Genomic DNA, 16,801 nt, shown 5'->3' on the forward strand with positions numbered 1-16,801 from the left:
AGGGGCAGATTACTGCAAGACAAATAATACACTATACACAACATTGCACTCATATTATCATGAGGAATAATGTTCATTTAAGGTTTCACATCTTTCAAGTCTGTCTTAAAACAATTCTCACATGCTCATATGTACATTGGTTATTACTGTAATCGTTCTCCTGTCCATACTGACTGTAAAGAGATTCTCAGACAGCCTGAGCTATGAGAAAGCTTGTGACCCGGCAGCCATGTTGAGATTAGTTGAGGAAATGCCAAGCACCGCCCACCAGCCGGAGCAAACTTTCTAATTTCACAGCTCAACCGTGCACTACAAGATGTTTCTGCAAACATTTGAGGAGAGAAATAGGCATTACAGTAACCGAATATTGATTCATATTTGATCAGCGCTGCCTAGTTTGACCACTTGATCGGAGTTTGCGAGTGATTGACAGCTGCCTCCGTTGAATGAACAGCCAATAGGAACTCTCTCTCTCTGAAATGACCTGTTATTGGCCACCTCCTTAAAGCATCAGTAGGCGAGATTGGAGCAAATATGATTAAAAAAAATTATAAAACGGTCGCTATATCGTGACAGTAGTACATGAAACAGGTAACCTGAAAAAAATCATGTGCCTCTGTGTCCTCCGGTGCTCCTAACGGCATCTGCAAGATTTCACAGACCGGAAGAAAACAAGCAGTAAGAGCTGATCTGAAGTCTGCTGTCCAGCTGCCGTGTATGAGAGCCGGCTGTCAATCACTCGCAAACTCCGACCAAACGGTCAAACTAGGCAGCGCTGATCAAATATGAATAAATATGATGTTACGTTAATGCCTATTTCTCTCCTCAAATGTTTTCAGAATCATCTTGTAGTGCACGGTTTAACTGTAAAATGAGAAAGTTTGTGACGCCGCCGCCATTGAGAAATCTGGTGAAGTAACGCCAAGTTCCGGTCACATGACCGGAGCACAGCCAATAGGAACACTCTCTCAAGGAAATTGATTTTCTAAAGCCTGAAAACAGAGCCATGAGGAGGTGCAAAATCTAGTTTTCTCTCAGAACGCTTGAATTACAATATGCTGAAAGGTTATTATGGAATTTTTTCCCAATGATGCCAAAAATATACTGCCTACTGCCACTTTAAAGATGTTTGAGTTCAAGTTTGTTTATACTTGGACAGCTCAGGCAGCAACGTGAAGCTGGACCCTTGCACAATATCTGCTAACACTCATGAAGTGAGCTTTCCATTAGTCATAATGAAATAATTCAATGGTAATCATAGAGTGTTATCTCAAGAGGCTAATTGGTCCAAATGACATAGAGAGGGATACATATAAACAATGTTAAGTGTTATGTGTGATCCAGGGCAGACTTTAATAATTGTGTTGTTCCCTGTAGTTCATCCCAGTGCGTTCACCATTCATCAAAACACTCTCAACATTATTTCCCAGCATGCCTGCTGAATACATTGATAGGCCCTCACTCCCTAATGTTATGGCCAAAACAACACCTCTAACTTCTGTGTGTATTTATTAGCTGTTGTTAAGTTGTTGCCGGGAATCTTTATGAAAAGACATTAATCCATTTGGTGTACAAATCAATTAAAATAATCATGTGAGGCTTGTTGTTAGATAGCCCAGTTATGAAAATGATTATAGTTGAAAGTAGATTGAGAAGGCAAATATATATATATGAGATAAACTATCCCAGATATTGGTTCTTGGTCTAGATATATATGCACATTGTTTTGTAACTCTTGGGTTTAGTGAGGCCTTTTTTTAATAATGAAGAATATTGGTTTATTTCGATGATCTGTGTTTGCCATGGACAAAGGGCAGTGGCTTGGTGATATATGGACTTAAACTAAATTGCGTATTTTTACTATGATAAAAACTGAATATGGTACAGACTGCAGAATTATGTTGTATATGATTTGCCTAAAAAGCATATATCTCTATGTGCTCATTTTGTATTTTACCTTTGACTGTTGAAACTGGACGGTATGTAGAAGCAAAACAGATCTGTCCGATGTGTTGTGTAAACGATATAGAAAATGAGTTCCACTTTCTACCGTCCTTTTTCACTGTGAACAGCATGATGCTCTGTTTAGTGAGATAAAAATAGATATTGATTTTGTAAATATCTGAAAAAAAGCCTGGGAGATGAGTCAAATATAATAAACATTTGTGAAAGCCTGGGAGTGAAAACCGACTGCTTCGAGTCCAAAGAAATCTCATCAATCAGTTGAGTGCAGGGTTGTTTGTTTTTGTCACTACTGCGTCTACTTTTCATTACAATAACACTGCACAATAATTTATCTCTTTGCCGGCTTTATAATTTTACATTTTAGTGCCCCACAGCAAGTGGAGTAATATTAAGTCTTTCACAAAGATGATTTCATAATACATATTTATGCTCATTATTCTCTCCGAATTTATTCCAGAGCTTCAGGGACTAAAATGTTCTACCACCGAGATCACCCTAGTTCACTGATTTACAATTGAGAAAGTGATCTTATGTAACGCTAAGAGGCTTTGGGGGAATCTGGCCTTTCTTTCTCAAAGTTTATAGGAAGATATTACAACTATATATGGTGTTTATTGATAAAGGTACCCTTTTTCATTCCGTACAAAGTAGTCTATAATGAATTCTATACAAATTATTCATCATTGAGTATTGTTAGAGTGAGGTTTTCAAATTATAACACAGCAGCATATTACAACATCATATATTACACTGGGGCTATAATAACGATAGCAGGCTCATAATGTTCTTCTAATATACATTCATGAAAACTGAAACCCAGACAAGCCTTTATTCTCAAATGAAATAAAAGACATATACCAGAATACAGGAGAGATGGATATAATAAAAATGAAAAAAAAGTGGAGTTATCCTCAGAATGACCCCTGGCAGTCTAATCTTAAAACTCCTCTCCTGATTGTGATCTGCTCTACAGAGAGCCGTGTGATATCTGCAGCGGTGCAGCAGCTGTGGGATTCAGGCACTGCAGGCAAGGAAAGTGTCCTACTGAAAGGAAAGTCTGGTTACCCGAGATGACACATACAGTATACATACACCTACACACGCACACACCAAAGCATCTATACATACCTCATTCCACACACTACTCACTCCACTGTTGTCTCTAAACATACAGAGCCTGTATGGTGTACAGCTACAAGGACACATCGCTTCAACTCGATCATTATCTGATGCTGCAGCATTGTTCAAACACCTGTGTTGTGCTAGAGAGCCAAACAAGACTAGAACACCAACTAATACTGGACCAAACAAGGACTAAATCCAGGGCTGGAACACCAGTGAGTCTTAGACCAAACTAAGGCTAAAACACTAGAAATGTTTTAAACTGGACTAGAGCTAAAACACTTGTGGATATTGAACCAAACTAGAGCTAAAACACTAGTGATTTTTAGACTGGACTAGAGCTAAAACACTAGTGATTTTTAGACCAAACTAAGGCTAAAACACTAGTGATTTTTAGACTGGATTAGAGCTAAAACACTAGTGATTTTTAGACTGGATTAGAGCTAAAACTCTTGTGGATATTGAACCAAACTAGAGCTAAAACACCAATGATTTTTAGACCAAACTAAGGCTAAAACACTAGTGATTTTTAGACTGGATTAGAGCTAAAACACTAGTGATTTTTAGACTGGACTAGAGCTAAAACACTAGTGAATATTGAACCAAACTAGAGCTAAAACACTCGTGATTTCAACACCAGTGAATTTCAAACTGTGTAATTCATAGTGGTGGTTTTGGGTCGGGTCCTACAGCAAGCACTGCTGTTGTTGACCTCATTGTGGCCACCCAAAAAATGAGAGGCACTTTCAGGATTAATATGTTTGCTCCCTTAAAAGAACAATTGGGCGTGTGAAGCAACTCTTAGCACACCACTTGTGAGTTCTTTGGTGTTTTTTGCTGGTGTTCATATTCACATTTGACATTTTCATGATGCTGGTAGTGTGGTGGAGTGAGTTGGATTATTAGGATCATAAGACATTTACGAGGATCAGGATCATAAATTCTTGACCTTTATTTTTGTGTGTGTGTGTGCGTGAGCTGATGCAGCTCGTGTTAGCAGTGGGTTGTGAAATCTTGATATGCTGAGGTTGTTTCCAAGGTAGCCTTGCTCTGGACAAGAGAGTTTCCAAGGTAATGTTTGTATGTTTTCAAAGCTGCTGTCACATACAATATCTTATACTATGAAAGCATAGTTATATACACACAATTCAACCGTTAAAGGACAGGAAGTATATTTTTTAAAGCAGGTTGACAACAAACATTGAATCTGTATTGTATTGCCACTTTTACAGGAAATGTTAATTGAGATTGTTTGATATTTGCACTTTAGCAGCAACGTGATGCTCAACCCTGTGTGAGCCGACAACATTTCTGCCTTTAACACCACATTATTGGAGCTTCTACTCATGAAATGAGCTGCTTTCCATTTCAAGGGATCATAATGAAGTTATTTTTAGTGAGATATCAAATGTTGGGCGAGTTTATCTGAGAAAGTTTGCGGTGATATAAAACACAGCATACCGGCCGACTGGGACGTTTGGATAATGAGTCTCCACAGACGTATTGTGTCAGATTTAAAAACAGCTCTTAAATAAACATGCTACTGTATACGAAGAATATGTGCATGACATTGACCTAAAATGCAGATTGGGTTTCTTTGAATCTATTTAAGCTCAGAAGTTGAGGCAAAATCTGGCTTCCTGTCACTGGATCTGTAATTGAATCTACTTTCAACAGTATTTAGATGGAATCTGAGCTTTAATCATGGACATAATACACATTTGTTATTGAAGATCTTTATGGTATAGTGTTGCTAATGACACATCATTGATTGACAAAGGTAAAATTTCATTTTGCTTACCAAAAAGGTCAGAGGTTGGATTATTTTTTACAGCGAAACGCCCATGGAGCTGGCAGGGAGTCGGTGCATATAGTGAATGGTTACCACAATCAATAGTCATGAACTTGGATCAGTCCGTTGACAGGAGATCTCTCTGCACTACCTCCGCCTCAGAAAGCAATTTGGAGGTATTAATATGTTACAGATACGTTCTCTTTCTATAAATTGTATAAACTGTTAAACAGATCTGTATAAGCTTACATCTTGACGCTGGCTTTCTCCCGAAGCTTCAGTAGTAGTGTTGTGTTTACCTGCAACATTCCTGGTACAATGAGAGTGCAGCCTTGGATGTTGCTTTATGTTGAATACATTTAATTACATACTGTATACAACCCTGAAGCCCACTCTCAACATATACTGTGGTCTGAGGACACTGTATAAATATTTGAAGCTCGTACTTTTTAGTTGCGACCAGCAGCTCTATAGCTCACTCTGTCGGTCGGTCGGTCCACAAATATTTCCCCAACCTTTGGCGGCAACAGTTTTCACCCTAGGAAACGGAAATTTAGCTTGGAGGTCAAGTGTGTGGGTGTAAAGGTGTGTGTTTGTCTTCATGCCAATTGGAAAAAAAGTGCGTTGGTAGTGAGAATGGCCTATAACAAAAAGGCGCAATACTTCTAAATGGATTCATGTGCCATGGCCAAACCATAGACTGTACATAAGAAATGGACGTAGTCACTTTGACATCACCCATTGGTTTGTGGACTGCCATTTTGAAGCCTCGAGTTCGGCATTTTGGCCGTCGCCATCTTTTTTTTTTGCAACCAGAAGTGACACGAGAGGGTGGAGCTACAGTAAGTACAACAAAACAATGAATAAGACATTTTTAGGCAACCAAACTGTTACAATTAACTTTCAACACACTGTAAAAGGGTTAAAGTTGTAAGACCAAAATGCGGACAACTCCCAGACCGGACAACGCCACGGTAGCGACCTGTCAATCACAAGGTAGCCACGCCCTAAAGCATCCCCTGCTTTATGGTCTAATTGACTCTGAATGGGACCATAATTTACTGAATGAACATCATGCTGTAACAAAATCAACTTTTGGAGAAACGCAACCTGACATCACGCTGCTGTCGCCAATCACGTAACCGTGAATCCAGAGCCGTACAACCCAGCCTTGAGGTAACAAAGGAGCAAAAGAAGTTAATCGTTTTGCAGTCGCTTGGTGTTAATGGGCCATTAAGTTACACTCCCACACTGTTGCACAACCCAGCGCTTATCGCCGCAACGCCTGATTTGGTGTGAACGCAGCCTATGCCCTCCCTGCCCACTATACTTAAGGAACGTGTGCATGCATGCGCCTACGTGGTCGCAGCTATTGCGAACTTGTGCTTGTTAATATGTGCATGACATTTTAAAGAAATCGTATAGGTGGCTATCTGCAAGTTCACACATCTTCTCCCATCTCTTCTTCCTTTTGTTGTCACTTGACTTTCTGTCTGAGTGTTCCTTTTCAGTACGCAAGTACCACTTAAAGCGCCTAGGAACATGTTGCAATCAGTGCGGTGTCTCGGCACTTGATTGTGAAGGATCTTGTGAAGGTAAAATGCAGATGTGTTGAAGCTGCTCTGGAAGGAGCTAAATCAGCAAATGGTCTCATATGACTCATCTGATCACACACTTCTCCTCCCCAGAAGTCTAAATTAATCAATTCGTGGAATACAATGCTACTATTCCCAGGTATATTTGAGCTTGCTCTCTGAGGTATATAAAATATGACCATCTGCACATGAATTACACATCCAATTTTAAACCATACAGCTGTTAAAAAAAATAAACTGTTACTGTTCCCATGGTTAAGACTTATAATAGACCCTTTATAGAGTACTTTGTAATCCTTAGGCTGTTGCTCTTAGTGATATTCTTCAGTTTTTGTTCACGTTGCAGCGGGGTACCAAACATATTAAGAACCAAGGTTACACATCACCACCAACGCACATTTGGTTATACACATATAACAATAAACACAAGAGCGTTAACAAACATTTTATTTATCACTGCCCATGACAAATAACCCAGTAGCCCAATGTCCTCTCTCTGGGGATAAATGTGGAGTGAAAAATGTACAAAAGTATTCATCACAGTTAGCGTTCGCCCCACCCGATCTCATGGGAAGGCATATAAATAGCACGACATTACAAGGACATTCTGTGTGTCACTATTACACCACGCAACACAATAACGGAAACGGCCACACTTAGGTTTAGGCAACAAAACCACATAGTTAAGTTTAGGAAAAACATTACGGAATTGGGTTAAAATATGTACGTAAACTAAGTAAAATACAGAAGTCTGGAAAACACGTCACAAACGTCACTAAAAAACACGTCAACACTTTGGGACATGAACACCGGTCTCCTGGTTGAAAGTCCTGTGTTTGTTGGACCCCTCCACCTCCCAGTCAGTACAGACTACATGGTGTACAAATGACTCACCAAAAGCAAGAACGACGTTGTTATTGCACATGAAATGACTTGCGAATGACCACATCATTCACACGCCATTTGGTGCGACTGGGTTGGGTTCCCCCTCCATTGGTTCACAATGCTCAAAAAACATCTGAAGCATCAACGCATCATAATGAAATTAGGCCCGCCACTGTGTGGAAGCTGCACGGTTCAGAAGAGGTCGTTTTCTTTCTTTTCTCTCAAAATGTGTACACATCCCGCGCCAACATCCTCCACTTGTTTCATTATAGCCACAGTGATGACCTCGTCGGCCTTGCCTCCAGAGATCCCCGGATTTCTCTTTGTGTACAGAAAGGTTAATTGCAGCTGTTTCAGGGTCAGGTATTCTTTCAGATGAAGTGTACTTTTGTTGGCCTTCTCTGCATGTACGTATTTGGGATGTGCATGCCAGGTTGTGAGTCCAGCTGAGAGGTACTGTGGCCTCTTCCCATGGGTCCACATGGCTGACTCAGGATGTTTTAGCCCACTTCCATTCTGAAAAACTCTTGTGTAACTTATTGTTCTCTCTTTGGTCAGGATGGACAGCACCAGGCTTTAGGTTAAATAGATGTTCAGACTAGAAAATTAGTTGTACCCAGCCAACAACAATTGAAATCCCCTGGACATGTAGCATCAAATATAGGCTGAGCTGACGTCCATTTAGTCATCTACTACTGCTACTTGTATTGTTTTGTAAAATCTGGACCTAAATGTAATGGTGGAAAATAACTAAGTACATTTACTCAAGACAAGTACTGCAGTTTTGAATACAATTTTGATGTAGTTTATTGAGAATTTCCTTTTGATACCACTTTATGGTTTTACTGCTCCATATTTTAAAGTAAGTATTGTACTTTTTACTTCACTACATTTAATAGTTACTACTTTGAAAATTTTAGTTTTTTTTTTAAAACACCCAGCATTGTAAAAAGAAAAAGGTTGAAATTAGCTCGATCTCAATCAGCTAAAGCATTCAAAAGTTGCTTACATAATAAATAATAATAATAATAATAATAATATAATTTAACACTCTAAAAGGGGTAATTCTGCCAAATGAGTATCTTTTCTTTTATTTATTTATTATTTATGTGTTGGTTACCTCTTACCAAGATGGTGACAGCCGAACTCCTCGCTTTAAAACTGTAGTCCACAAACCAATAGGTGACGTCACAGTGACTACGTCCACTTCTCACAGTCTATGATTGTGTCTCAGTTCCTGCTAAGCGATTGTTGCCATGGTGATTTCGTAACCCAGTGATGGATGAGACCAGTGGTGTATTTTCTTCTTGGATTTTTAGGTCTTCAAGTTTGAGTTTTCTTCTCTTTGTTCAACCGTAGTGGCTATCAGCGATGATGCCAACTAGTATGACTAATAATCCAACATGTGCTTATATAAAGCTGCATGTTTGGTACTCACGAATGTGACTAATCTAATGCAACTATGACTCAGCCAGTTGTGTCAATGTAAAGTGAAACATCTTCTGATCCCCGGGAAGTGATGCATTTTTAATTTTACTACTTTCTTTCCAGATTAGAAAATAGCAGCGTTTTGTGCTCAGACATACAGGCTGCAATTTTGGCATATTTTCCTTAAAATCCTGGGGTTGACGGCTGTCGTAATAAACCTGTTGTGATTACACGTTTTGACTGATGGAGCAGGAGTGAATTGTTCATGACAGCGGAAGCCATTAAAGTCATTCGAGCAGCTGTCTCCACAGACCATCAAGGTCTTGTTAGATTCGTATTATTCTATTGATTCTGATGTGTAGCCCGAAGCTGCCGGTGCCCTTGCTTATGGCAGACAGCCAGGATCCGTTTCTTTCAACGAGAGCGAGGGACCGGGTGGCAGCAGACTGATGGCCAGAGAGGTAAAAGCAGAAGGCTTGTCAGTTTGAATCTTGGCTGGGAACATCTTGTCTTGGGAGGTGAATGAGCTGTGCTTTTTGAGCTTTTTTCTTTTCTTTAATATTTGCTGTAATTGTGTCCCTGAGCTCTGCACTTAGCCTGGGCTAAAGTGTTCATTCTGCCACCACCATAACCCCAGACTTCACTTTACTCCAGAAGATTGATACTTAGAGCCGGGAGACAATTATCTTAGATGAGGATAAAGACTGGAAGCAAAGAGAAGAGGGAAACAAAGAGGCTTGCTCTGTCCAAAACTGAACTCAAACAGAAATGTAAAGATGATGGTCTAATGAGGAGTTACATGCTTTAATCATTTCTTGGAAACCATGAGTTGTCATGGAGCCTTGTCGTCACTGGATAGCCTCCAAGGAGAGGTCACGCATCATCAATGAGTCACATGAGCGTGTTGAACTATTCCTTGAAGTGGCCAAAACACGGTAGATAGATGGTTATTATGAGCACAATATGTTAATGTAGAGCTGTAAAACATCTCAAAGGCGATTGATGATGAAGATGCATCACAGCACAACCTTTGTTCCATGAAAAAAAAAAAGATGAATTGGTTGATTATTTAGTTCTCCGGGGCTTTTGTTTAGTCCTTAACCTTCAATGTGTCTTGGGACAATGCCTGTGTCCATCCTGTAAGGGTTAATGGACTGTAAAATACCAGGGACAACACTGGAAATAAGTCTAATATGTTGTATTTTATAAATATATTAGAAGGTTTTCAATAAACCAAACCAAACAAACCAATCATGATATTTTTGAGAAACCTACTAATGGTCATGTTGTGGGAGCTAGTGTGCAGAAATAAACAACATATTCAACCAGCTGTGCTGTGCAAAAAATACACAGGCTAAAACTAATGCGATGCTTTTGCTCCTTTGTCCTTTTGTTCTTATGAAGCAGCTGAGTATCTCGTCTGTAACAGATGTACTCTCTCACCCTGCTTTTCCTCGTTGAGCTGTAAATAATCACAAGTTCTTAGTCAAATTATCAAACGTCTAAAGACGGAGCAGGTAGAACAAGACACTTTTTTGTATTGTAGGACATGTGATAATACTCATACGAGCAAAAATGACACCAGCAAAGCAAAATTGTAACATTATTTTGAATGTAAATGTCCTTATGTTTGATAATTTAAGAGATCTCGGTAGATTTGTACGTTTGTCTATTTAAAGCATTGTACATTAAGTCTGGATGAGTCTGTTGTGGAAGTAGTCATCGAAGCTTTGACCCAGCGTGGGTGCCTCTGAGAATTATACTCCGCTGACAGCTCGCTTATAAATATACTCATGAAGCTAAAAGGGTCAGAAAAATGCACACAGCATGAGGACATGTGTGCATCACAATACACTGTATGCAGAAGCACAGGAAGTGGAAAGAGTTTTTCCCTTCCGTGCATGCAGGACTGTGAGTGTGAGGCATGACGTCTTTTGTACTGTTTATTTTTAGCACTTCTTTAATGTGATCGCTTTATGGTCCAGGTGTAAAACAAGTGTAGCCACCTCTCTCTCTCCAGTTTCTACTGTATATACTGTAGCTGCTGAGTTGTGTGGTAGTTTTTGCGTCTCCAAAGCGACCAACTTCTCACATCCCACTCTCTGGCGCAAACACAAAAGCATCTGTGCCGAGAGGGGGTGTCAACATCGCAATCAAAACAACAGATCTGACTCTACTACAGCGCAAAGTGGGCGATGTGTTTCATTTAACATCTGGACAGTTGTGATGATAATCCGAAGGCACGTGCTGTTCCCGCTGAACCTCATCTCCTGTTTATAGAAAATGTTTTGAGTTTTTATCTCCCACTTCATGCAGTTGTAGCAACTTTTGTAGATATTATGACCATGTACAGTGACAGTATGTAGAGATCTAATTACTCGCCCAGTTCCACCAAATGGCGTATTTTTTCTCTTTATTTCTTATATGTCGCGTGCAACGTCGTTCTTGCTTTTGACATGTCATTTCACGCCATGTAGTCATGCTCCAAAGTGTTGATTTATTTAGAAACCAATGATAAATTAGTGCTGGAGATATGAAGAAGAAGAAGAACCACTAGTGCAGAATGAGCTCATCACTGAAAATTAATGAATGTTTTCCAGCAGCAGTTTTCCAGAAGGCTCAAGTGCCCATTTCATAGCATGTACAAACATGAGCATTTCATGGTTAAATTAATCAAATGCCTTGGTATACAAGACACTCTGAAAGCTTTGTGTATGTTTGTGCTTAAATTAAATCCATCTTCTTTCTGTTTCGCAAACCCAACCAGTGAATTTTGTGCTCAAGTACACGCACTAGCTGTGTCTAATTTCACAGGCTGTTTCTTTTAAAGGGTCAGCTGGTGAATGTGTGATCTACATAAGCTGAAATGAAGTGATCTAAACCTGCATCTTCTTCCTTAAATTAGATGCCAAAATGATTATCTACCATATAATCACAAGTTGCGGGCTACAAACGATGCACCTTTTCAAGCTAAATATTTAATCTTTAAATGCAGACTTTGAAGGAAGGAGGTCCCCTAAATGGGACACATTGCACATATTAAATGCAGAGCAGAAACTGTCAGACTAAAGCTAATGTGGTGATGGTTTATTGATGCCGAATATAGCATATTTAATCAGTCCTTGAAGTATGACTTGCCTGAAATGGACGGTATTAAAGTTTCAATCTTAGCTACCCTGTTTTAACCGTATCTCCTTTTCCCTTTTTCTGTCCCTCTTTCTGTCCTCCTGTCCTCTGCAGATTGAGGACATCATCACTCTCATCCAGGATGAGACGGAGGGCGTGCCCATCAGAACCGTCAAAAGTTTCATGACCAAGATCCCCAGTGTCGTCACAGGTAAGAAATAGAGAGAGAAAGAGACGTCACAGACCGGTGAACCTGCAGTGTACAAACATACACTGTAAGAAAGTCTAAAGGGGGCCCTGAGGAGACCATCCCCTAATCCTCTTTGCAGTACACTGTCTCCACAAAGTTATGTTCCCATACAACTGCATTCTCAATTAAGGTTCGAGGGAAACGTATTTTGTCCCGGATTATTGTCACACTTTTGAACAGTTTTAAACATGTGATTAACGTTGTAAATTGAAACAAAACCAAAAACGCAACAACTTTGTTAGGTTTAGACAATAAAACTAACCTACTTTGTTAGGTTTAGTAAAAAAAAAGCATCATGGTTTGGCTTGGGTATTGTAATTTACTTTGTCAGGTATCCACTTCCTGTTAACACAGTAAATTTCCCCAAAATTTGAAAACATTTTGAAGAGGTTTCCCAGAAAGAACGATGTCATTTGGTACAAATTATCAGGAAAATAGAGACTGTGTTCATTTGAAACACACACACAGGTCAGCTGAGCATGCAAAAAAAATGTGTACAAGTAAACATACAATACCACATATACGGAGAATAAAGTTGACAGTAAGTAATGTATATTGAACTCGTATTTACTTCTATTTAAATGAAGCTTAAATTCCTATTTTCCTTTTTAATTTGTACCAAAGGACATACTGCTTTTCAAGAAACTTCTAGGAAATTATTTGGGAATTATGGACCTGTAAAATAAAGCATAACTGCTTCATCTGTTTGTACATTTTTAAACAACAATCTCAGGATTGATGTCACTTTACAGCGCTCAGGTGTGGGTTATGCAAAGAGCCCAATAGAGATGGTCGTGACTGGAAATGGCAATAGAGTTGGAACATCTAGAAGCTAAAACTCCAGCTGAGTCACACCCATATATATACGTATATATATATATATAAGATGGATCTGTTGAGGCTGCTGCTGGGTTTCTTCAGCTGTGGCTCACTGGAGAATAGCTGCATGGCTGGAGGGAAAGTGGGAGGACAACATATGATTAAATGTTTGGAAAAGAAAGTGTGGAAACAGAATGAGTAATGCTGTCCTCCTACTGTCAAGGTGCCCTTAAGCAAGGCAATCAACCTCCGACCGCTTCAGTAGAGCTGGGACTGTAGGTGTCAATGCGTGGAGCTGCATCGACGGGGAAACACGCACACAAACACTCAAAATAGAACAATCTAAACATTATTAGCCAGCTGTACCTGTCAGGTGGGGATTGGAGTTGGCCACCCTGCCTGCCTGCCGGCTGCTGCTGTTGTTGCTGCGATTGATAATCTAAATCACTTTAAAAGTCTGGAGCCACAGTAGGAGGCTTTGACATGATGGAAACAAAGGAAGGCTATTAACATTCCTCTTTTTCTCTCGCACTCCTTGCACTTATGGAAAATGCATTACCCCAATATGCCACGAGCAGAGCATATCAATAAACACAATTACTACAGCGGCGGAAGGATGTGCAGAACAGCAGCTCAGATGTTTGTAGCTGAGTGCCCGAGGGCAAGGAAACTAATGAATGATGAAGAATTAAACACCGCCTCCCTCGGGACTCTGAGAAAGCAGAGGGAAAAGCACAGATAAGATGGTACTCTATCTCCACCACAAAAAAAAAAGCTTTTTAGTATCTTTAACTATCATAAATTATCACATAGAATAATGTCAATTCTCTTAATATTGCTCTCCTGAGTGCCAGTAGGGTGGGATCATTTTACATTTGAGCAGTTTGAGAATCTTCTTTGTTGTTATATCTGTCTCAAGACAACTGCTTGAAATGAAGTCGTCAGAAAGTATTATTTCTCACATACTTTTATCCGAAAGCTGCCTGTTTATTTTATTGGTTTTAATTTCTTGTTTATTGTTTTAATCTTGCCCTTTATGTATTTTATTTTTTAACTTTTTATTTTATTTTGTATTCTATTTCATTTTCTCTCTGTAAAGCACTTTGAAAGTGCTTTATAAATTAAGTTTATTATTAGTATTAATATACATTAGAACTCTTATTATTTTCTTTCATTTATTATGCAGATGTAATTCTTTTTTTTTAAAGCCAGAAAATTGTCCTCCATTACATCTAATTTTGAGTGCAGTTTTTAAGTTTATCATGTAACTTCTTACTATTATTTTAATTTTATTAATTTTGTCTTTTTTAGTTTTGATTTGATTCGATTTACATTTAGCCTCAAAATGTGGCTCAAAAGAGACTTCTCTATTTCTTTTCTACTGCCTTTAAATCATACTATATCTCTCTACCAGATGTGTGACCACCAAACATCATTTGTCTTTCTCTGTCTGGCCTGTTTCAGGTACAGATATTGTGGCGTGGCTGATGAAGAACCTGTGCATGGAGGATCCAGGTACGTTTCGACAAATGATACCAGACTGTATTGTTGTGATTATAATGACTTGTTAAAGGCAACAACCTACCATGGCAATATAAAATACTAATAAACTTACTGGCTGCAGCATTTCCCAGTTTAGATCATTAAATTAACAAATAACCTTTAATATAAAAGCATGAGTTGTCTCTGGTAACTCATCAAATAATTAGCAGGCCTATATTTAATAGTGGTGCAACGGTTCAACAAGCCAACGGTTCGGTTTGTACATCATTGAACGGTTTGGTTTTGCATCCCTAGTATGTACAGTATGTAATAGAAGATTAGACTTAACCTAAAGAAATTAAATTATCAACAGAAAATTAAAAAACAAAAACAAGATGCAATGAGCAGGAAAATACGAAAACTTGTGTTTACCAAAACTACCAGCTAGATTTTGCTGTGGATTAGTTGTTTAGTCGACCTGACCCGAGGTCTGGTGGTGGGAGAGCAGTGTTTATTGTTGGTGCGATAGCCCACAGCTTGGACACTGAGTCAATCATTGAGTCATCCATGTACATCCCCAGTCAAGCCACCTCAAGGCTGAATCCTATAGCTGGAATCCAATTTGAATTCAAAAGGATATAACGGTCTATTACTACAGTATGGTAAACTTTAAATGTAGCTGTGACCTTTAATGACCTAAATATGGTACATTTGTGGCTTTTCATCATATTCTGAAGATTTGTATACTCGTCAGCTCCTTCATTGTTTTGTATTCATGGCTCTAAAATGTCACTTTCATGTACCATTAATATCCAAGTAGCTATTGTTTGACAGATAATATGCGAAGATGCTGAGGAACCCTCTGTGATCAGTACTCCTTGTTCTCTTCCTGTCACAGCGGAGGCCATGCACATCGGGAGTCTCATCGCAGCACAGGGGTACTTCTTCCCCATCTCCGACCACGTCCTCTCCCTCAAAGACGATGGCACTTTCTACCGCTTCCAGGTGAGCAGGAGTGTCAAGTGAGGATAAAGACACAGAGGAGGAGAGGAGTTCTGTGAACATTTGATTTTTGGTACTCAATATGTAACATAATCTTAAAAGTTTAGGGTTATATTGACTGTTGAGAATCCTGCAATAGATAATTGACTTGTTGTTGAACTTCCCCTGATACTGAGGGGAATATCAAATGTTGCCAAGAAGGCAACACATTGATTTTGACATATAATATATATTTTCGTCACGCCCCGGTGTGTAAAGGTCTTAAGTCTTGTTAAAGCTACAAATAGCAGCTTTACATAGTATGAAATGTTTTGAAAAGCTTGATAAATGGTTAAAATCCACAATTTTAGTGCCTCCACTACTATGCAACTCTTCAAATTGTTTATTTTTTACACAAATAGTGTAAAAAAAAAGCTAGATTTTCTAATAATGTCTCTCTTTTATACATGGATTACAATCGTTTTCTTCTCCAATAATTGCAAATTGCCCCGTGCCTTTTCATAACAGACCTAAGCTCAAACTAATCCCTTCTTCATCCTGCATTACTGGGAGACATACTGAAAAGTCCAGCGAGGTTAATCTGGTTGCGGGGGCGCTTCCCTTTTTCATAAAGACCTTAATCAGCTGTGGAAGATTACTTGTTCTGTTATGGAATTACAACAAACCAATCATGATCTTGATGACAAAAGGCCCTGGTCTGCTGTCTACAGGCTTCTTCAGTACTATGTTGGGATCCAGTGACCCTATTAAAAATGAATGGTGATCTGTTAAAATATTCATCAAGCGAGCGAGGGAGGGAGGGGAAGCAGGTCTGGGTTCGGGCTGAGTAGGCGGCTACCAAAAGCCTGACAGAGAGACACAGTGTAGAGTAGAGTAGCGCACTAGAATTAGAGTCTCATCGAGGGACAAAGAAGGAAAGAAAAGCGTGCTGACATTTCACTCCTCCTTCACTGTTCACAGATTAGACCGTGGCATTAAAGTCACAGATTAATTATGCCAGACTGTTTTATCCCGAATTTCCTTAATTAAAAATAGGAAACAATGTTTTCACATTCCTCAGTGGGGAACGTCGAGGCGGCACGTGGCGAGATTAGACCGATCTCCGTGTAGCCTCCTCTTCCTCCCTATTCTCTGAGTCCTGTTGGAGGGCTGAGCCTCCAACCGGAGCTGGAGGAGCAGTTTAATTAAACGAGACGGCAGTGCACATTACCGTGCTTTGACCTTGGTTCTCCTCCTTCAAAGTGAAGTGGAAGAGAAGAGGAGGGAGGAGGAGGAGGAGGAGGGGATGGAGTAGGAGGAGGGGAAGGAGGAGGAGATGGAGGAGGAGATGGAGGA

The 16,801-nt window shown here is 39.5% G+C and overlaps 1 protein-coding gene across 13 annotated transcripts in view; it reads left to right on the forward strand.

The window, feature by feature from the left end:
- The window catches only part of LOC141755816 (regulator of G-protein signaling 6-like), a 104,195-nt gene that overhangs the window by 62,765 nt on the left and 24,629 nt on the right, over positions 1-16,801 (forward strand). For all 13 annotated transcript variants that reach the window (XR_012591344.1, XR_012591346.1, XR_012591347.1 and 10 more), the window contains exons 3-5: positions 12,028-12,124; positions 14,447-14,497; positions 15,363-15,469. Coding sequence is in view for 7 of the 13 variants with exons in the window: in XM_074615048.1 (XP_074471149.1) it covers positions 12,028-12,124; positions 14,447-14,497; positions 15,363-15,469 (255 nt within the window). In the remaining 6 variants the exon portion in view is untranslated. The remainder of the gene's footprint in view (positions 1-12,027; positions 12,125-14,446; positions 14,498-15,362; positions 15,470-16,801) is intronic.

The sequence above is a fragment of the Sebastes fasciatus genome, chromosome 18 (genome assembly GCF_043250625.1).
Source record: "Sebastes fasciatus isolate fSebFas1 chromosome 18, fSebFas1.pri, whole genome shotgun sequence".
Taxonomy (NCBI): Eukaryota; Metazoa; Chordata; class Actinopteri; order Perciformes; family Sebastidae; genus Sebastes; species Sebastes fasciatus.